Source organism: Populus euphratica, unplaced genomic scaffold (assembly GCF_000495115.2).
Source record: "Populus euphratica unplaced genomic scaffold, PopEup_1.0 scaffold2141.1, whole genome shotgun sequence".
NCBI classification, from domain to species: Eukaryota; Viridiplantae; Streptophyta; class Magnoliopsida; order Malpighiales; family Salicaceae; genus Populus; species Populus euphratica.
In genome coordinates this window covers 8,193-28,362 of record NW_011501972.1, presented here as the reverse complement: position 1 = coordinate 28,362, position 20,170 = coordinate 8,193, and the positions used below count along the sequence as shown (strand labels likewise).

General features: G+C 35.8%; 5 protein-coding genes across 23 annotated transcripts; 1 reads left to right on the top strand and 4 right to left on the bottom strand.

The window, feature by feature from the left end:
* Positions 1–844: 844 nt before the first annotated feature.
* Positions 845–2,453, bottom strand: LOC105118684 (40S ribosomal protein S25-like). The gene is made up of 4 exons (XM_011016691.1): positions 2,355–2,453; positions 2,175–2,249; positions 1,839–1,973; positions 845–1,176 (listed from the first exon to the last, which is right to left on the bottom strand). Exons 1-4 carry the CDS (start codon positions 2,355–2,357, stop codon positions 1,063–1,065), a joined length of 327 nt encoding a protein of 108 aa, XP_011014993.1. The 5' UTR covers positions 2,358–2,453; the 3' UTR covers positions 845–1,062.
* A 1,081-nt stretch (positions 2,454–3,534) lies between these two features.
* Positions 3,535–5,727, top strand: LOC105118682 (uncharacterized). Of its 2 annotated transcripts, none has more exons than XM_011016677.1 (2): positions 3,535–3,757; positions 5,269–5,727. In XM_011016677.1, exons 1-2 carry the CDS (start codon positions 3,568–3,570, stop codon positions 5,610–5,612), a joined length of 534 nt encoding a protein of 177 aa, XP_011014979.1. In that variant the 5' UTR covers positions 3,535–3,567; the 3' UTR covers positions 5,613–5,727. The 2 variants fall into 2 exon arrangements, with proteins under 2 accessions (XP_011014979.1, XP_011014978.1); XM_011016676.1 differs by having other exon boundaries at positions 3,539–3,757; positions 5,254–5,727.
* On the bottom strand, positions 4,162–9,210 carry LOC105118683 (ribonuclease H2 subunit A-like). Of its 17 annotated transcripts, none has more exons than XR_841005.1 (6): positions 8,818–9,193; positions 8,603–8,672; positions 7,767–7,854; positions 7,339–7,476; positions 7,177–7,264; positions 4,162–5,865 (listed from the first exon to the last, which is right to left on the bottom strand). XR_841005.1 is itself a non-coding variant. In XM_011016689.1 (6 exons), exons 1-5 carry the CDS (start codon positions 8,834–8,836, stop codon positions 5,849–5,851), a joined length of 363 nt encoding a protein of 120 aa, XP_011014991.1. In that variant the 5' UTR covers positions 8,837–9,209; the 3' UTR covers positions 4,162–5,632; position 5,848. The 17 variants fall into 17 exon arrangements, 12 of the variants coding, with proteins under 12 accessions (XP_011014991.1, XP_011014988.1, XP_011014990.1 ...); XM_011016689.1 differs by lacking the exon at positions 7,177–7,264 and having other exon boundaries at positions 4,162–5,632; positions 5,848–5,896; positions 8,818–9,209; XR_841001.1 differs by adding an exon at positions 6,209–7,095 and having other exon boundaries at positions 5,311–5,896; positions 7,177–7,476; positions 8,818–9,200.
* Positions 9,211–9,830: 620 nt separating this feature from the next.
* On the bottom strand, positions 9,831–11,885 carry LOC105118681 (uncharacterized). Its single transcript, XM_011016674.1, has 3 exons — positions 10,968–11,885; positions 10,505–10,659; positions 9,831–10,249 (listed from the first exon to the last, which is right to left on the bottom strand). Exons 1-3 carry the CDS (start codon positions 11,518–11,520, stop codon positions 9,995–9,997), a joined length of 963 nt encoding a protein of 320 aa, XP_011014976.1. The 5' UTR covers positions 11,521–11,885; the 3' UTR covers positions 9,831–9,994.
* Positions 11,886–16,488: 4,603 nt separating this feature from the next.
* LOC105118680 (vesicle-associated membrane protein 727-like) lies at positions 16,489–19,766 on the bottom strand. Of its 2 annotated transcripts, XM_011016673.1 has the most exons (7): positions 19,650–19,762; positions 19,491–19,528; positions 18,830–19,048; positions 18,543–18,738; positions 18,335–18,455; positions 17,203–17,265; positions 16,489–17,116 (listed from the first exon to the last, which is right to left on the bottom strand). In XM_011016673.1, exons 3-7 carry the CDS (start codon positions 19,020–19,022, stop codon positions 16,973–16,975), a joined length of 717 nt encoding a protein of 238 aa, XP_011014975.1. In that variant the 5' UTR covers positions 19,023–19,048; positions 19,491–19,528; positions 19,650–19,762; the 3' UTR covers positions 16,489–16,972. The 2 variants fall into 2 exon arrangements, with proteins under 2 accessions (XP_011014975.1, XP_011014974.1); XM_011016672.1 differs by lacking the exon at positions 19,491–19,528 and having other exon boundaries at positions 19,650–19,766.
* Positions 19,767–20,170: the final 404 nt, after the last annotated feature.

Genomic DNA, 20,170 nt, shown 5'->3' with positions numbered 1-20,170 from the left:
TCGGGTGCCAATTGATTTTGAATTTAAAAGGTATATACCTTAAATCCAGTCTACCTATCTGATGAATTTCGATAAATTCAAAACTTGGAAATTAAATTAGGCTGCATTTTTAAAATTTAATCATTTTTATTAAGTTCTCACTTCTCAGTAACCTAGACCAAACCCAGTCTAAATCCCATCAAATCAACACTAACCAATTTCCTTATTTAAAATAAAAAACCTAAACACCACCATTTTAAAAATAATTCTTCACCAAGTTGTCTTGAATAAACATCATAACCCAAACGAGCTGATTCTTATAGGCTTTGTTCGGAAACATAATTAAAATTATGTTATTTTATTTTTTAATTATATTTTCAAAAAGCTTAAAATTTTTTTTTATTAAAAAATATTTTAAATTATAATCATCACTATAATTCTAAACAGGTAAAATCTTATAAAAAAAAAAAGAGGTCTTGAAAGTAAGACCCTGTTGGTACGTCGCAATAAATAGTTCAATTTTATGTTTTTGATTGAGTACACTGCACGGTTAGAAAAATTAAAATCCACTTTAAAAGATATTAATTTAATATTTTTTTTCAAATCAATTTTTTTTTAAGAGCACCCAAATTCAAAAGTAATGCCAAAAACCCCCTGGGATCCGGCTCGAAAGGCTTTTGATGAAGTTTTCAAAACTACTCTGCAGGCAAGGCATGCAATCATTCCCCAATATCAAGCTGTTATTTAAAAATATAAAGAACAGGGATCCTAAACCTGCATAATTCCTAATTTAGGTCTAAACTGGAAAAAGATTGGATCCTAAAAATATAATGTTAAAGCCCTCGATTTGGAGAACATAAAAAGATTGATCTGTTGAAGGTCTAAACAAGAAAAAGAGAACCCACGTCAGTAAAAGTATTGCTAATGTACGAGAATTTAAGCATGAAATTAAGTTCTGCAATGTAAGAAATAAACATATCAAAACTTCATTCCCAACATATAACTGGTGGAGAGAAATGATAAAGAAACAAAAATGGAACTAGCTTCCTCTCTATAACATGGAGAATGCTAAGATTCTGTCTCTTAGGTGTTGGTAGCCCTAGTGTAGATCTGTTGGCTGGCATGTGAAGAGACCATTCTAATAGATCCTCTGGCCATTAAATCCTTGATAGCTTTGCGTGCAAGAGAGCCACTAATCTGAAATTCAGTTATAAAACAAACCTGTCAATATAACCAGTGCCTAGTGGCAATAAATGCAAGGCACCAAGAAGACACCAGATCATCATAATTTAGTGGAAGGACAAAAAATAAAGAAAGAAGAGCATCCTGGCTCAGAGGCAGGAATCTAGATCATTTTGAAATAAGGTACGCATGATAGATCAGAAATGGCTGGTTATGATATCACATTGAATTAGAATGAGACGTTGATGAATAATCTCAGGCTAATCTTCTTAAATTTCCCTTCAAAGAAAAGTGTTGCAGGTAAAAATAAAACTTCAATTGTAGGATGTTTTGTGTGCCAGAAGACAAGGAATTCAACAAAAGATTATGTAACTTCATAGTATCCTAATAGGTATCCACATTTTGATGTTAACCTAACCTTCGCGAAACACAAGAAAACATCAAATCAAAAGCTTTTTGGAGCAAGATGTGCCTCTTGTGAAATGCACCAATCTATCTCAGCACAATAGAAGCTCAATGCCAGCAGATCCAAATTAAATAAGTAATTTCCAAAAACAACACAAGATTCATTCTCAATAAAAAAAAGCCTTTACTAAAAACACAGAGCATAAAGGCTAATGTGAACAATTAAGACTAACAGCATGTGAGAAAAGTGGTGACGGGCAGAAGGAACATACCCTCAATCTGTCAGACAAGACAGAAGGAGTGATAAGCTTATACTTTGGAGCTTCAGAAAGTAGCTTATCGTATGTAGCTTGATCAAACAAAACCATGTTGTTCACCTTCTCCTTTTGCTTTCCCTTGCTCCATTTCTGCACATAAAACCCCAGCAAATCAGAACAAGAAAAAACACTACGCCAGCTATGCCATTAGCACCGAATCACCAGTATCAAAATTCCCTAGCAAAGTCTTCTCTTTTTTTCTCATATGCAATAACACCAACAAAAGAAAATCATTCAAGGCTTAACACACTAAATAACCAAAAAAAAAGAGGAGCCTGTGATTTGTTGTACCTTCTTCTTCTGCTTGCCACCCCCGGATTTTGCTGGCTTTGAAGACGGAGGAGGAGCCTTCTCCTTCTTTGGTGCCTACAAAAAAAAGAAAAAAAACCCACAGATCAATGAATGAAAACATTATACACAACCGTTTGGAAGCCTGGAAAATTTAAAGGATAGTGGTTTGGACATTGTTACCATGTTGATAGATCAGAGATTATATCTCTAGGGTTATGAAGTCACAGATTAAGAGCAACCAGGGCTTAGCTAAACGAAGATATTCGGCTTGCAGGGAGTATTTATAGGTGTGAGTTGCTAGGGTTTTTGGATTTAGGGTGTGTTTGGTTGCTTGTTTCGCTACATTCTTGATCTAGGCTGGACCCGTAGAAGGCAGTCTCAGTGGGCTTCATTCAGATTGGACTCAAGGGGTATTGGGCCTGAAAACTCATTTATATGGGTTATTCAAAACAAATGATTTTTTATGTCAATATTGTTTAATATTTGATTAAAAAAAGAGAAGAGTTGATGGAATTATGATGAAAGAATCAATATTTTATATTTATTTAAATAGATCCAATATTTGAACTACTTTACACAGTTGATGTAGGTTTAATAGATAAATTTGTTTCTTGTTTTTCTTAAAATATTTTAGATTATATTATCTTAATCCTTTATATATTCAAGCTCATCCGATCATCACCAATAATTAATACATACAAAAGTATATTGGTTTAATAAAGGATAATTGATATAGGCGGGCCCATTGAGCTAATGTTGGCCCAGCAGCACTAGGTGCTTGCATTGCTTCTTCCAGTCTCCAAGCACGGATCAATTATTAAAAAAGAAAGCAGTGCCAAGAAAACAAAAGGCTTTAATAAGTGGAAATTGCGTGCGCCTCAGAACTTCCAAAAGTACACAAAATCTGATGGCTAAAACAACCAGGATAATACCATGTACCCATCAAAAGCAACAGAAGAGGAGGAGGAGAAGAAGAAGAAGAAGAAACCTCATCTCCACCGCAATCTAGTGGCCTGGAAAGATACCATGGAGAGAGAACAAGGCAAGTCTCTGTTTGAAAGACTCGAGTGGAAGACATTCGATGCCTAGGAATCCATGCCCACTTGGGTTTGGTTTGGTGATAAAAAGATAAAGCAAGGTTTCACATTTGTCTCCTCGCTCCTCGTTTTTGAGGGTGCTTATAAATATAATTGAGGTAATTTTTTTTGAATTTATTTAAAAAAAAATATATTTAAAAACATAAAAAATTCAGATTTTCAAACGGTGTGTATTTAAAAATATAGTAATAGTTACTTTTTTAATATTTTTCATTTTAATAAAAATATATCAATTTAAAATAAAATAAAAAAACTTCACACTTTTTTTAAACACTTTTAAGACAGCCCTACAATATATGCTAGGTGGTCTACCTAGAAAGAGAGAGGATGAAGTTCCACAGGGAGGTTACAGAGAAGCTAGAGCTCTACAAGCACCTTTCATGCAATACAAAGGGAAGATGGGATTCCTCCTTGGACTCCTCGTGATCACCAGCTTATGCCTGTCTGCATCTTCAACACCACTCGACGATAAGCCCTTCCTTCCAGGTATCCTTCTTTCGAGGAGAGCAGAGTTTATATATTTTTTTATTAGTAGCCTTCCAAAAAGAAGAGAATTTCTTGAGTCGCTGTTTTTGTTTTTCGTTCGAGTAGAGAGGTAGTAGATTAAGGGCTCTAAGACGAGCCAGAAAACGCCGGTGTCCATGAAAGCTGATGCTTGAGCAGGTGGGTTTGAGGAGAAACACAAGCACCAATTATTAATTTCTTTGCTAATAATACTTGGTCGTCTGATTATAGGAAGGGTGTTTTTTTTTTCTGAATTATTTTGGAAAATTAGCCAATAAAAAAACATAAATAATAAAGAGGAGAAAGGGTGGATGGCTATACATTGCAATTTTAATTAAATTATTCTGGAGTTCGTTGTTCATCACCTTTTGTGTGGTATGAACGTTTTGGCTATACCTTTTCCATTCTATATTACTTCTCGGATTTCACCCTCTCTTCTTTTTTTAAAAAAAGTATAATTTGAACTGTTAATAATAAAATAAATGAAAATTAAGTTTACTCTATTCAAGTTATGGATTTATTTATATTTAAGTATTCCATGCTAATTACGAAAACCTTGTTAAATCTTGTAATCTAATCTTTCATCGTGAACTTTAAACATTGGAAAACCCTTTTCAACTCGTTTCTTCATGCCACAGTCAAGCAAGAAAGATCATTCTTTTCGAACTTAGTTTTGAAATAATATACACATTATCTATCTTTCAAGTCGGGATAGAGTAAAGAATTAAAAGTAATCTATCTTCTCAAAAATTAATAACTGGTATTATTATTTTAAAAAACATTATTATTATTTTTTTATAAAAGATTCAATAACCCAAAAACACTATTTCCCAAATAATTTAACATAGAAAGTAATCTACTTTCTCAAAAATTATTCTTATAGAATTCCCTCTCTGTCAATCAACCGAAGTATCAGTTAGGAATTGAATGAAGGAAAGGATCTTGCAGTAGTGATTAGTCAAATGCATGAACAAACAAAAATAAAAAAGGGAGAATCAGACACCTTTTAAAGCTCTCTTTTTGATAATTTCAAGGCAGTATAGAATCAAACATTAAATGGTGCAAACTTTACTATAAGAAATTTCCTCGAAAATTCTCTATAAGAAATTTCCTGTTTTTGGTATACTCTCACCTCTGTAAGAATAAGAAACGATGCCTGCACGACAATATCATGATTAGCAAACGATGAATAAGAAGTTTGTAATCTTTTTTGCTAGCCACGTATAAGTTACACAAAAAATTGTTGCTGAACATGGTTTGGTGGACTGCATATCTATCTCGGTTTAGATTTAAAAACTAAGTAGAAATTGATAAGCTAACTTTAAATTACATAACATATTAATTTATGATTTAATTATTCTAGTTAAAGCTCTATTTAATTTTTAAAAAATAATCAAAATGACACACGTTGATATGGGTTCATTTGGATTAACTCACTCAATGTGGACTTTTTTTTTTGTTTTTTTTTTTTTGCCAAGGGAGATCCAGGACAGATACTTTGCAGGAGAATAATCTGGGAGCTGCAGGCACACATGAACATGGCATCGGTAGCATTGACGATGATTCTAACGAAAGAAGTGGCATAGTACACAGCAGCAAATTTGCACATGGCGGCTCAGCTCATGGACGTGCACATGGTGGTGGAGCAACTGGGGCAGCTGACGATGCAAATGGTGCTGGCGAAGCACAAGGAGGTGGAGCAGTCGTCCCGGTTGTCATAGCAGGTGCTGCAGCTAATCACCGACCAAACAACCACCACAATGCTGGCAGCCGCCAAGTGAACTGCATCGTGCCTACATTGATTACAACCACCTTTGTTGCTCTCATTGTACATTAAGCTAAGTGTAGAATGACCCATTACGCTAAAAATAATGGTATTTGTCACTCAGTTTCGGGTTGTGTTTGGAGCCTGCCTTACAGTAATATACAAGTCTGTGTTTGTGCACTTTGTACATCATGTTAAGTCAATGTGCTTGCAATTAGCTCGTGTAGCAATCACACCCAAGTTTGCTGCTCAAGGGCCAGAAACATCCAGCACCGTCAGAGTCCAAGTGTAAATAGCCTGTTTCTCACCTAACTCTGAGGTAGTCCTGGATAGTTGAATGGAAACAGACCTCCCCTCTGCGTTTAAAGAAAACAGTTGATATGCACGACTAAAAAAACATAATTTCTGAAGGCCTCTTTTTAAAAATTCCCATGATATTTCCAGGTTAAAATTCATCCTTAACCATCAGGCTACATTCTAGAATCTGCATACTATATATTCAGTTAAACTTCTGTAAGAGATGCATGCTGGGATAGTTCTTCGATTCATTTATATGAAGGTAAGCAATAGTTACTGTAGGTATGGAATAAAACAGCAACCAAACTTCATTGCTAAATTAGTAAGTTGCACAAGTTTGCGAGTATGGAAAAAGTTGCAGCGGCTTTTACCACTAGATTCAGTTTCCTCACTTTTCCTCTTGGACGTTGTGACACCAAAACTGCTTGATTTTAGTTGCCGCTTCTGACTGCTACTACTAGAACCATCTTCCACTAATTTATCCAATTCTCTGCTTAAAAATAAAAAGGAAAAATGCAGCAAAGCATGACACATTCAATATCTTTACCGTTTTCTTCTTGTGGAATGGATTGCAAAGAAAACAGTAAAATGAGGTATTGTTAAATTCCACACAGCTCAGACTGCAAATGGCACCCATGAAAATACAAGAATCAATCCTGCTTTCTACAAAGTGGACCATATTCATGAGCGAGTAACATGGAGTGCACCCTTCAAAGACAACTGACTAAAGTTTTGTGCCTGTTTTGGCATCTCATGCAAAAGAGAAAAAGAAGCAAGGAATTGTGAAGCAACATTTATTTTGAAGGGGGTCCATCAAACTTTTATACTAGCAGGTTACACGTATGGCTATAAACCTCAGACTCTCCTCCAGTCCAAGGATGAACAAGGCCCCAATAATCATAGATCATTCAAATTGACCTCACCCCTAAAACATTCCCTGGATGCAGTTATGACTGAACAAAGAAGTGATATTACCCATCTCATTAAAAAAAGCTGAGATAAGTTAGTTCCTGTCTTCGGTTTTAGAGTTACATAGCACCTCACATCACGCAGCACAATGATGCAGCTGCAGAAGAAGGGTATTGCTATGGGAAAGTAAAGAAAGGACCGATAATTGACCCAAGACGTCAACCATGTTCTTGGAATAGGGTGTGCATGTACCCCAACTGAAGCGGAACAGTGTTGGGAATCCAAATACTGAGTGTTCGTGTTTGTTCCAACCAAGCTTTAGTTTCAGGATTTGCACGCAACAATAAAACTAGATTCAACAGACAAACAGAAAAAATTTAGAGGGTGAAGGTTATATTGCACGTCAAAGAGAAGAATAAGCAATGCTAACCTCCAGGGTATCCAGATCCAAAATTCCTAGCCATGTTTTAAGCTGTTTCATCAAGTACCCATCCTCACAAGGTCCAATCTCTTGTAACCTCCTCGGTTGAACAGAAGATAAACATATTGGCAAGAACAAATTAAGGGAATCAAATGGGTGGGAAATCACTACCTTTGCAACAATAATTGCTCCACTCACAACTGGATAAAGACTACCAGCCTTCTTTGCAACAACAAACTTGACAAAAGGAAAACTTTCAGACAGTTTTATTCTATATTTATCAGGATCTCCCACTGTATCCACATAAATCTGAAACCCAATCATGTGAACGTGTAAGCATTTTAACTTCTATAGCAGCATTATTTAATGATAGTGATGCCAAAGCAAGTCAAAGAGCAGATAAACAAGGTTGACACAGAATCATATGTTTTATCCAAGATCTTATGCACATGAGTTCTAAGGAATAGAGGAAATTATCTATATAACTGACACATCTTATTAGATGTTAAGGTTTAGTTGAGAAGAGTGAGATACAATGAATTTGGATAAACATGCTTTTAGGGAAAAGCCCGTCTCTTCTAAGTCAGAAAAAGTCTTACCTCGGTTAAAAGAACTCCCATGTTTAGCACCCTATTCGCAAGGCCACTAGCAGAATCCTGTGATATTTCATTCAGGTTTATCTTATTCCTAGAGAGAAAAGATAAGAAAAACATTTAGTTACCAAAAAGTCAAAGAACACCAGAAGAAATCTAATTACATTAGCTACTTACTTCTTAAGCATTTTAGCCGAGAGCTCCCTCGGATCAATAACATCAACAGCCCATCCAATTGATTCATTAGCCTTTAGATTTTCAAAATCACCCCTCCCTTTTCTCTTATTTTAAAGTCTTTGAATCGACAAGCAACAAAACAACAAAATAGAATCATCGTTTTTTTTCCAAAAAAAACCATACATATCTGAAGCCATGTATTGAAAGGGCGCAAGTAGCTTACAATTGCTATTGTTGATAAAAAAAAATAATACCGAACTCTCGAAAAAAAAGCTAAAATGCAATCCTTCTTTTAACTTCAATACAACATTTTGCAACCCAAATTCCATTCAGCATCGCATACCATTTTTCAAGCTCTGATAAAAATCTAAATAAAAACTTTTCCATTATTCAAGCTCTAGTCTACATAATTGAGGGGTACTAGCAGCTAATGATAGCCATTGTTGATAAAGATCCAAACTTTCAAATATAAAGATGAAGCAAATAATATTCTTTTGGCTAAACATGGCACGTTTTACAAAAATTCTATTAACCACCATCACATACCATCATTCTAGCTCCAGTTCAAAAGGAAATTTGAACTAATTAAAAAAAAAAAAAAAGACAAAACCTTCACAAGAAAGTAGACAAAACCCAGATCAAAATTAAGTTGAAGAAATCAAAACCTGCAAAGTTGAGGGTAGAGAGTCTTCTCATATGAGCAAGCACAGCACAAGCATCCGTACACCATAGGTTCTGAGAAAAGACAAACAATTAACCCCACCAAAAAAAAACTTCAAGAATCAAATGAAAACAAGAAAAGAAAACCCAGAAAGGGATTGTAAAGAAATGTGAAGCAAAACAAGTACGAGTAATAAAGTGCCAAGAACTGGAACACGACCAGCTTCATCTATACCCATAATGCAAGGCTTTGAGCCCACTCGGGGAGAGTTGATTCAGACCCCATTATGTATAGAGAAAGTCCTTTAGCCGCCACTAGAAGTAAACCACTTCCCTTTCTCCGACAACGGCGTTTGGCTCCCGCCAGAATTGAGAGGGAGGATGTTTCAGTCTTGGGCTAGGACTTGGGTCTAAAAAATGAAAAGATAGTTAGAATAATGTTTCTTCTTCTTCTTTTTTCTAAGAACGGAGGCTAATTACATCTTTTGGAGAAGACCGGTTACATTTTCACTTGCAACCGTTTATTAAAACCGGATACTATGGTAGGTTGATCTGGTGAATTTTAATTATGGGCTTGAATGATATATTTTAATTTAAATTAGTTTTGATATTTAACTAACTAAATTTAGATAATTTAATGAGATGGTCTGTGATGTACTTGATTTTACAAAACTCGATCATATCAAAAAGTTTTTTTTTAATAAAATAATATTGTTTTGAAAAAAAGAAAGAAGCCCAGATTAACGAGTGGGGAAAAGAATCCCACAAGTTCTTCATCAAAGATATAGAAATACCTCTTGCTGTTCACATCAAATCAAGTCACACCATTTTTTATTTCGAAACACATAAGAGATTAAGCAGACGTATAGCAATCGCAAATTACAAATGTCCTGCCTTCTACCCTTTAAAAGACAACAAACAATCAACCTTCACCTCACCAAAATCACACCAGATATCGGTATTTGGAAGTCAGTTTGATCATAGACTTACCAAGTCCATAAACATGAAATTCCACCTCACTGAATAAGTTCTCAAAGGGATAAATGAACTCTGCAGACGAGGTGTTCTACAGACCATGGCCACGGGTAATCGATGAGGTGAAGCAATTCTGATTCGACAGGTTTGAGAAGCAAGAAGTATGCCAATGAGTCCATCGGTGAAATGAATCTTGACTGTAATGTGTTTTCTGCCAAGTAATCTTTCTAGCATTCCATGACAAAGTTCCATTGCTTACAAATAACAGTTTCGAAATGGCACCACTGGCCGTACATGCCACAAAACAAATAGCTTTTGCTTCAGCTATATAAGAGCACACGACTTCTTTTTATCTCTATCAACATTAAGAAAAAACCAGCATTCCACTCTACGTACCATACCAATGTAGCTACTTCTGCACCCTACTCAATAATCCTGCGAAGCATGGAGGCCACGAGTTTTTCCTCTTTGCACCTTGTAATCAAATCCAGGTACTGCATGGCGTCTCGAGGGAGAAGACCTTCAATATAAAAGCTCAACAAATGCGAGTGAGTCCCTTGCATCACATCAATACATTGCTCCAATACCCTCAGTTGCTGATCTTTGCCCAGTTCCAGAGCCTCCATCAATGGTAATACATCTCGCTCCTCCTCCTGGAAGTGCTCTTTACTATGTTCCTATCAGCACAATGGAATCATTCAAATTATTCAAGATATATACAGAGCTCAAGACACCTTATTCGAAAAAGGAACACGAGAAAAATCTCAAACAGACACAGACACACATTATAACAGCCTGAGTAGCCCTGTAGCACTGATAAAACCAAGGAACTTGTAGTTGTGGCAGTAAATTTGGCTTGCACTACACTGCATAGATGGGCCAATTTTCTGAGACTCTTAAAGCCAAAAATTAAAAAGTGATGAGATTTATACCAGCAACGATTTGAGCCGAGTGGAAAGGTTTCGAAGAGCCTCTCCGTAGTCATTGCTCCCAGTGTCTAGAACTCCAATTGATTTCATGTCTTCTCTGATCCCATTCATGATGGGAAGGTCCCTTCCATGCTCCTCATTTGCAGCTTTACACAGCCCTGCATCATAACATTCAATTTGCAGATCATAAGCTTATTGTTGGTTCAATGATAAAGGATGTACTCCGAAACAGCATGCACGTCAATCAAGATTAAATTATTTTTTGAATGATTTTAAAAAGAATCCTGTAATTATAAATTGTATTAAGAAAATTTTAATAAAATTTGTCTCAAGAAAAAATTAAATTTCTTTTTCCGAAAACCCCGCATGAATACATTATATTAAAAACAAATCAATAAATTCTCGACACTGGTGAACATATCTCATTGACCATGTGTACGGACGTAGCTTGAACACGAGACCTTACCTCTGTCAGCCGTTTCGAGGAGTGGAAAAACCACACGCTCCTCCATCTGCGCGTGCTCAACCATGATCTCTAGCAACTGTGAATAACTCTTCCCAAACTTCCTCACCTCCATCCTCGCACTCCCCATAGTCGGATCACCATTCCTCCTCCCACCACGTGTCACCAAATCCTCACTCCACCACACCATCCTCTCCAAATGCCACACCACACTCCTATGTTGCATCGCCACCATTTTAACCACCAACGCTGCCGTTTCACCTCCCTCTTCCACCACCACCATCAACGGCGGTTGCGGCAACTTCACATCAATGAACCGAACCATCATCTCTCGGGAACCTGAAACTGTTTCAGGCCCGAATTGGACCACTGGAATCGGGTCATTAGTGGGTGTAAATTGAAGCGCTCTAGTCTTGTAAAGAAGAGCAAGATGAAGGTAGAGAGTGAAAGAACTGGTGGGGTCACCGTATAATTGGACGGCTGGGGTTGATTTGCTGAAATCACAAGGAGCCAACTCTGCCACCGATTGCTTTGAACTTGTAAAACAATTTCCCATCGTTACTTTCTCAAGGTTTTCTCAAGAAAACACAAATGGGTACTCAAATTTGGTTTCTTTTCTGTGGGTTTTGTCAGTAACAAAGAGAAAAGAGTGAAGTGCAAGAAAAAAGGGATCAAGTTAAACAGAGTAAAGTGATGGGCTGGTTAGAAAAAACAAGAAAGAGTTGAAGAGTAAAGTAGTTGAGGATGAAGGCAAGAACAAACTGAAAGTGACATTAAGAGAAGGATTTTTGGTTAAAGAAAGGCCCTCTCTCACTCTCCGTGTAGAAGCAAGAAAAGGATGCCGAGCGGGGCTTGGAGGGGAAGGTTTTCCCTCTCTTTTTCAGCAGAGTTTGGTGCGTTTGTCTCCTCTATTTTTTTTATTTGTTGTAATTTGGTCACTTTGTTAGTATTTTCTTTTATCTTAATGTTATATTTACTGTCTCTTAGCTCTCGCTACTGTTTGAAAAAGTAGATTTTTTTTTAGAGGGTGTAAAACCAGTTAACAACAAACATATATATTAATCATGGACAGATATGATTCTCCTCTTATTCTATTGCAAGTGTATTTCGACAATAATTAACATAACCCTGGGAATTGATGATTATAAAAATATTGAACATCAAACTAATATAAAATCGAAAACTAGGGGACTGAATAAACGTTTTCCCTGAGTGGTTTGCTGGCTTTGATTCCTATGGTATGTGGGTTTCTGACACGTTACATGAACAGTGATGTTCCTTCTAATTTTCCTTATCCTTTCGATTGGATTAAGAAACAGGAATGAACTATGGATAGGATGGGAAAATAACATGGAAAGTCAAAAGAGGAAAGGGAAATTAGCGCTGGTGAATCTTGAATGGGGATTTGGATTCCACCTGTCGTTCATGGATTTACTACAAAAATAGAAACTCCAACGTAAGCAAAGTGATTGATTTTCAACTGTGTTCATAACTTATGATTTAATCAAATTGATTGCCCAATTCAGATTTTTCCAAAAAAGGCAACTATCTATACGATAATGAAATAACAATTTAAAGGGAATTTCGTATTTTAGTTCGTGTTTAGTTTTCTGGTCCAAATTACTTTTTCAATATATTTTTTATTTAAAAATATATTAAAATAATTATTTTTATTTTTTATTTTAACATTAACACATCAAAATTATTAAAAAATATATCAATTTAGTATTTTTTAAAACAAACATATTTAAAAAAAACAATAAAAAAGGAGAGCCGCCAACTCCCAAACAGGTTCCTAGGAAGAAATTTTACTATAATTCCATATAAAAGGGCTTGATTGGAAATTGTTTTATAAGCTGGGAACCCAATTGATAAAAAATAAAAATAAAAATAAACTGGGACCCCATATATGGAGAGATGAGTAAAATGCTGGGGACTAGTCGCCTTGAAGGAACTAGCCGAGTCTTGAATTCAGTTACTTACTGCAGCCATGCAAGTGGAAAACTTTAGAAAACTTAAGAACATGATAATTGTGATACGAAAACAAAGCTGCAGGAATAATACAGGATCTGGATCCTAAAGAGTAAATGCCACTCACATGGTGCTGGTCCAACTTTGACTCGATATAGGGATTTGAAGAGATAAAATATAAATTCATGTTTTATTCTCGATGTTTTCGAAGAGATTAAAACAAATGCAAGAATTGTCTTCGCCGTATGATCCAAAACTAGCTGGGTTTTGAGGAAGATTTTGCTCCCATGGATTGATCACTGGCCTAAGATGTGGTCCTCTACAGTCGAAGGGTTTAATATTTTCATGAATGGATAATGGAAGCAGACCTAATTGACTGCATTCATGGTTATGGTTGCTGGCAGAGGCATAAAAAACCAGTCCATCACCATCATTTAATGCCATGGTTTGAAAAAATTGCTACGAGTTGTGGGTTATCTAATTTTGTCTCCACTCTCTACAAGGTATTTTTACCCTGGAATCACTACCTTGTACAGTGATGATAGTGCTTAGTTGGCCTTAATGCGAAGTTTTAATTACCATTGTTATCAGCATCTATTAAGAATGCAGAAATTACATGGGCTGCAATTCTTTTCTGGAGTCTGTAGATACTGTTCGATGATTTTCTTAAAGTATTTTGAACATATTCTCGAAAGGAAAATGATGTTTTCTTGCATTGTTTTAACTCTTAATTAACACTATTAAAAAAGACATATCGAAAATCATTAATTTAATGTTTTTTTTAAGGATAAAAACAATCTTTATTCGCATCATCAAACACGTACTTAGGATTTAAGGAATACATAGATATAAAACAGTAACTAAGAGTGATTGTTAGCTACAAAAGGTAATTATGCATAAAAACAACTGTTATATGGTAATGTAATAATTAAAATGCAGGAATTGGTGGTGTGAAATGCTACAAAACAAAAAAACACAGATAGTGGTAATACACTAATTAACATTGCAGGGAGTGGACCAATGGGCTCAACAGGGAAAGAAACTGAAACCGTTTTCCATCTCAAAACTAGTTTTGCTGGTTTTTTTTCCAGTGTAAATGTTTGTGCTAACATTAAAAATCAATAATGTAACTACAATTTCTTGTCCTTTTGCATGTGTTTTGTCCCTTCTCGCAAAGGATTTGGCTCTCATGCGTTAACCCCTCCTGTGCCTATAAGAAACACTCCTTTGCCTGTTAGTGATTCCATCCTTCTTCATTCCCTTCTTGTTTTTATCAACTTTCTTGCGATTTTAGCTATGGAAGGCAATGGTTTCTCTAGCCTGAAAGACCTGCCGAAGTCCCCATCACACCCACCAACCCTCGTGAGGTCTCAATCCATACCGGCAACATGGGGTTATGAAATTTTTTCAAACACCAATGAAACCACCAATGTTGATGATGGCTTTTCTGACCTTCCTCTTGAAGAGAGTTCTTTATCCTCCATCAACTCTTTAGATGCAACATTACCGTATTCATCTTCCCCACCACCATCTTGCTTGACTGATCTTTCTGACGTGATGAGTGAAGCTACCTTTGATCAGAAAGAGGAGATCATGAATGTGGATGCAAGAAAGTACGTGGCTTTTGGGAATTCAACTAGGATAAAGGGATTGTTACCTCCACCAATCTCTTGCCTGAGATTGTTTAACAAAGGTATGCCTTATAGGTACCTCAATTATACTGAAGAAAATGACAGTTTTGAGCTTGAGGAGATAAAAATCCCTCAAGGAGATATTTTGCGTGCTAACCGCGCAGGTGGGCGTTTGAGACTAACCCTTGTGGTTTCCGATGATGAGAGCTCTGACATTGAAGAGGAGGAAGAGATCATGGAGGAGGAAGAGACCACTGGCACTATTGAATAGGCGTTAGTTGTTTTCTGTGTTCTTGTTTTTTCATGGTCGGTGTTTAACTTTTTTTTCTTAGTAGACTCGCCTGCTGCTGTTGTTATTGTTAACCTTTTGCAGGTTATGTTGTCGTTGCCTAGCGCAGTGTGGCATGTGTTTAGTTTCCCCTTTATTTTTCCCAAACACCCTTAGGTGGTGGGGTTTTTTTTTTTAAAAAAAAAATGGATAATGGAATTATGCGGGTCAAGAAAGAGTAGTTCTTGTGTTGTGGAACTCAAAATTGTCATGGTACTTAAATTTCAAAAAAATTTAAAATAGTAAAAACCACGAGCACTTTCTCTCCCATATTTTGTTTCAAATGAATTAGATGTAAATTAATTAACATCCAATCCCGCTAATTATTTTCTAGAAGCAAAGCAAAAACATGAAAATGGATGAAAGAAGATATATATATATATATATAAAGCATTAAAAATATGTAGGAACTTTAAAATCATGAACTCCTTCGCGCCTTTCTTAGTCAACGGAGTTAGTTGATACCGTTAATTCATTTTGGGTTACTTTAAGAATACATCATATATGATTCCTTATAGATTAATGTTTCAGGAACCTGATCTTGGTTGATACAATTGTTTTTGTTATTAGTTACTTAATTTGCTAAAATGTTGTTTATTAAAAATTAATTCTTGATAATTACAAATATATCGTTAAGTAGTTATGTTAAGTCGTTATTAATTAATTAATACTCGAATAGGAGTTTATGGTTTTTTATTTTATTTTATTCTTGAGAATGCAAATAGGAGTTTATTGTCTTGTAATTAAATAATGAAAGGAATTTTCGATCAATTTCAGGTTTTAATTAAGTAATCATGTTTAATTAGGTATATGTTTTGGATTTAATAACCTAGTGTTGGCAATGATTAATTAATTTATAGTCAACGTAAATTACTAAAAAAAATGATGAGGAATTACAAGACCATAGTGATATCAAAGAATGGATGATTGCTTCTTAATTAAATATGCATATTCTTCAATTATGGTAGGTCTAATTGGCTTATTTATACTAAGCAAAGGCACTCATTACCAATTGAAGCAGGCTGTCCTGTAACGCGTGTCTTTACCTTCCGTGAGCGAAAAATTTTCCGTCTTCTGCCTGTTAACCAGAGCACACCTCTACTCACATGGGAAATATGATAGCCGATGTTATTAAAATCAGCTTATCGACTCAAGTTCCGACTTCAAAAAAAAAATGGAAATCAACCGATTAATCTTTATTTAACTTTTTTTTCTTAAAAATATTCAAATCAATATCATTTGAAACGCATTAACCTCAATCAACCTGTCTAACCCTTAATCCCTGAATTTTGGACAGGATTATATAACAAACCGAGTTTAATTACTTTAATGCTAGCTATATCCTAGGCTTGGTCTAAGAAGTAAAACACAGATATCGAAGGACGAGGTAGCTTTTTTCACATCCTGCCGATTCGTAAGATATCCGATGACGAGCGTGCCTATAACACGGCCCATTATTCTTCAATATGACAGTCATCATGCTATAAGTTGAAGTCCAATTATGTGCAGCTTGAGTGCATTCAATACGGGCATGGCATCATCGAGAAAAAAAGGCAAGTTCATGTACCTCTTCGTGACTCTTTTCTTATTGGGCTTGTATGAAAGGGAATTCGGAGATTTATTTCACCTGTATACATATACACATGCAGTAAAATTTAATGTAAGATAAAAGACCCGTACGATGCAATTCCCCATACATATTATTATATCACCAAAGGCTGACTTGCTCATCGGAGGAGCTGATAGCTGATCGGATCCTAACCATCAATCAGGCCTTGCACTTGGTTGCAGGTTACCAGAGGGTTCACGCCTACTTATGCTCATCAACATCTAGCGTTCGGTGTGGGGATTCTGAGGAAAAGCCAAAGCAAGAACCACTAGAACAAGTCAAGCAGATGCAGTGGGCTGACGAGAAACCAAAACCCTGCTCGGCCTTCAGAAGTAGCGGGGGATGAGGGAATAGAAGATTTAGAATTGAGTATGGGTAATAAGAAGAGCTCCTCAATATTTCTTTGTACAACAAATTATAAAAGCAACTGCAAATGCTACTTCATTAGCCATCTTGCTACACCAGCAGTCTAACATTTGAAACCTCCACAAATGGTCATCCACACTATCACAATCACGATAAGGACTGTTCCTCCCATGAGTAACTTCACTTTCAGATTCTGAAGCCACATCTTCCGTCGCAATTCCCTTCCTTGCCTCTGGAAGCTGTCAGCCTGCATTATAACATACAAGGACACAAGCACATTGTTACAAGGTCCCCCAAAATTGCTTTCAGAACTAACCAAGGAATAGCATGTACCTGGAACGAGAGGTTCTCTGTTTTATCTACCAAAAGTTCAATCCTCTCTCCACGGTCCAAAACCTGAAATTCATTGAATTAGGCAACATATTCAACAAAAACTTGTTAATCTCTTAGCTGCTTGACTAAAGATGAAATTTAAACAATCTTAGTTTACTGCACAGAATATAAATCAACTAGCTTTGTATAAGAGTGGTTTAACTTGTTCCAGGTGATGAACAAACTTAACCAACTCCAAACCACTCAACTTGCAGACATGAAAATATCAATCGAATAATAGTAGCAACTGCTGTTGTCAATCTTAGCCACTGTGTTGCATGTCAACTATAAAAGTGGTCTACAAATACTTCATTATACAATGTAATTGATGCTTACAAACATAAAATTCTATATCCACAAACATCAAACCAGATCTTTTGTCCAGGTAAAATTACTGATCTCCAGGTAAGGAATCTATGATTGAATTTCAAGGTGAAAATGACACAATTGAGAAGATGCCTATTTTGATCCCTAAGTAGATTTAACAAGTGAATTCATTGCATGCTCAGCCCCATCTAATAATAACATGATACAGTGTGTTAAAACATTGGAGAAATGATGGTTCAACTCTAATTAGGCCTTCTCAATAGTCACCAATAGCCAATCCATCTATGACTAGAGAAGTGCTGATGATAGTTATCCTATGCAGAGATAACATGCCATGATCCTCAATGGCTTCCACTAAGAAATGGCATTCCTAAAGTGGATTAGATTGAGTGGAATAATATCAAGATGATTATCTGACAGGTTCACTTCACTCTTGACATTCTATCAAATAAGCAGTCAATACACATACACCTTGATGTCCAGAATCAACCGAATAGCAAGCAAATAGAGTAACACAGAGCAATTTTACACATTCCACGTCCCCTCCCACCACCAAACAAAAGGAAGAGAAGAAAACCACATTCATACAAATACACTAGTAGTATATGCAAAAGAAATCAGACTCAACAGTATCCATTCATGCAAAAATCTCCATCTTATTATGATGCTGAGAAAATAAAGAACAGAAAGTATATTTTGTATTTGAATGCTAAACATGAATATGTTTATCACCAACATTACTTTCAACAAAACATGAAACATGTACCTTATCAATGTTGTCCATCATAATCCCCTTGACCTCCATTATCTGAGCCTTTAACTTGGAGAGCTTACTGATCTCTTCTGGGTGGTTCATGCAGTACTGCATATGCTCCTTGAGTCTTGGCCTGTTACGTGAAAACAGAATATCAAAAGTTAATGAAACATGCAACAACAGAAACCTTAAAATTTGACATACACAGTACCATACACACCCAAATTCTCTGTCAAGATTGTAGGCAATGCTAAATCGGTCTTCAAACAAGTCATCGTCGTCGTCGTCATCAGCTAGTGGGTGCGCCTCATTTTTAATACTGGCACCATACCGCTGATTAAAATCATCCTTCACTCGCTCAAGAAACACAAAAGACACACCCCTCCCAACTGATTCATCAGCAACAATGAGAAAAACTGCACACCCAACACAAAAATCTTTAGCACACATTTCCCTATGGCAAGAACCTAAACTCTACATCAACAGCCACTAAGAACAAAACAATACCAAATCCATTATCAATGAGGAAGTTAAATGTGTGCCCGTCACTAGAGTACATGTACTTGCTGCTATTTGAAGGAAGCTTCTGCAAACACTGAACAGCAATGGTACTAAAGTTCCCCGAATACAATGTGTGCTCTGCTAGCACCACATTTCCCTTTGCCACAAAACTATATATCAAGCCTTTCTGACTACTCATCTCTCAAAATTATTCCTTTAAAGTATCTATAAAATCAGACAACATTCAAACCTCAGCAACAAAACACAAAATTCTTATCAAGATTAAAAATAGTAAAAAAAAACCAGTTCACAAATTATTATATGATTATAGATTGACCATAAAATTCATACAACAAACATATCTAGTTGGCCACAGAGACAGCTCCAACAGTCAGAAAAACCTCAGATTTAAAACGGAAACGTCAAATTCACAGATGTAAACAAGTATCCATCTAATCTTAATTGAAACCTACCAAATAGAAACATCAGTTTAAAGAATTCAACCCTAACCCTGTGTTTGGCTACTAGAAAAGCTAAAAAAAAGCGAGACAAACAAAGAAACCGAAGGAATTCATTATCCAACAACCAAAACTTCGAAACCCACGTTTGGATTTTTCATTCAAAGAAGATAAAGAGTAAAAGCACGCATTAACCACAAATTTTCTACCTGATTTTTCCTAGATTTTCTCAGCAACCAAACAGAATCTGTAGAAGATGTAAGATTCTAGGTATTAGTTACAACACTAGACAGTTTGATTCAGTTTAAACGACAGGTTTTGAAATTCTACTTTCTGATCTAATTAATTAGAGAAAGGAAGAGGAAGACCTCGAGTTTGCCGGGAGTGCAAGACTTTGTCACTTGAGCAACGTGGTGGACAGGCGTTGGTGTTTTTTTTTTTTTTGTTTGTTGTTGCTGTCGTTGTTATAAATTTAGTCTCGCGTAAAAGAATTTATTTTCAAGAACTAAGAGTATAGAAAGGGTCAGCTTTATTTTAGTCCCTTTAATTTATAACTGTTCGATGGTAAAGTTCTGATCATGGTTATTAAATCCTGTTTAGCTGGCTAATTGACCCGGTGAACTTGTAATCCGAAATTTGATTCTAAACCGGTTTAAACACTGACCTGGTTAAATCCAAGTAAAATATTGAAGCTGATTAAATTAATTAATATGTCCTCCAACAACTAAATTGATTAAAAAAATAGAATATTAATCCACCTCAAATTCAGTGGAAGGCTTAATTATTTTTTAAAATATTTTTATTTAAAAATATATTGAGATAATATATTTTTTTTATTTTTATAATTTATTTCCAACGCAAGTCAAAACAATTTAAAAATACCTAGTAA

What these genes read in the sequence shown, in the direction of transcription:
- LOC105118680 (XM_011016672.1), bottom strand. Translation starts at nt 19,022, where the DNA reads ATGAGTAGTCAGAAAGGCTTGATATATAGTTTTGTGGCAAAGGGAAAT. An exon ending in TGATGGACAACATTGATAAG is followed by an intron (nt 17,266 to 18,334) that starts GTACATGTTTCA and finishes AATGAATTTCAG; the next exon opens with GTTTTGGACCGTGGAGAGAG. An exon ending in CAGAGAACCTCTCGTTCCAG is followed by an intron (nt 17,117 to 17,202) that starts GTACATGCTATT and finishes GTTATAATGCAG; the next exon opens with GCTGACAGCTTCCAGAGGCA.
- LOC105118681 (XM_011016674.1), bottom strand. Translation starts at nt 11,520, where the DNA reads ATGGGAAATTGTTTTACAAGTTCAAAGCAATCGGTGGCAGAGTTGGCT. An exon ending in CCTCGAAACGGCTGACAGAG is followed by an intron (nt 10,660 to 10,967) that starts GTAAGGTCTCGT and finishes GTTATGATGCAG; the next exon opens with GGCTGTGTAAAGCTGCAAAT. An exon ending in CTCGGCTCAAATCGTTGCTG is followed by an intron (nt 10,250 to 10,504) that starts GTATAAATCTCA and finishes TTGTGCTGATAG; the next exon opens with GAACATAGTAAAGAGCACTT.
- LOC105118684 (XM_011016691.1), bottom strand. An exon ending in GTGGCAAGCAGAAGAAGAAG is followed by an intron (nt 1,974 to 2,174) that starts GTACAACAAATC and finishes TTTTATGTGCAG; the next exon opens with AAATGGAGCAAGGGAAAGCA. An exon ending in TCTTGTCTGACAGATTGAGG is followed by an intron (nt 1,177 to 1,838) that starts GTATGTTCCTTC and finishes ACTGAATTTCAG; the next exon opens with ATTAGTGGCTCTCTTGCACG.
- LOC105118683 (XM_011016678.1), bottom strand. An exon ending in TGGGAGTTCTTTTAACCGAG is followed by an intron (nt 7,477 to 7,766) that starts GTAAGACTTTTT and finishes ATTGGGTTTCAG; the next exon opens with ATTTATGTGGATACAGTGGG. An exon ending in TGGATCTGGATACCCTGGAG is followed by an intron (nt 7,096 to 7,176) that starts GTTAGCATTGCT and finishes TGTTGAATCTAG; the next exon opens with TTTTATTGTTGCGTGCAAAT.
- LOC105118682 (XM_011016676.1), top strand. Translation starts at nt 3,568, where the DNA reads ATGCTAGGTGGTCTACCTAGAAAGAGAGAGGATGAAGTTCCACAGGGA. An exon ending in CGATAAGCCCTTCCTTCCAG is followed by an intron (nt 3,758 to 5,253) that starts GTATCCTTCTTT and finishes TTTTTTGCCAAG; the next exon opens with GGAGATCCAGGACAGATACT.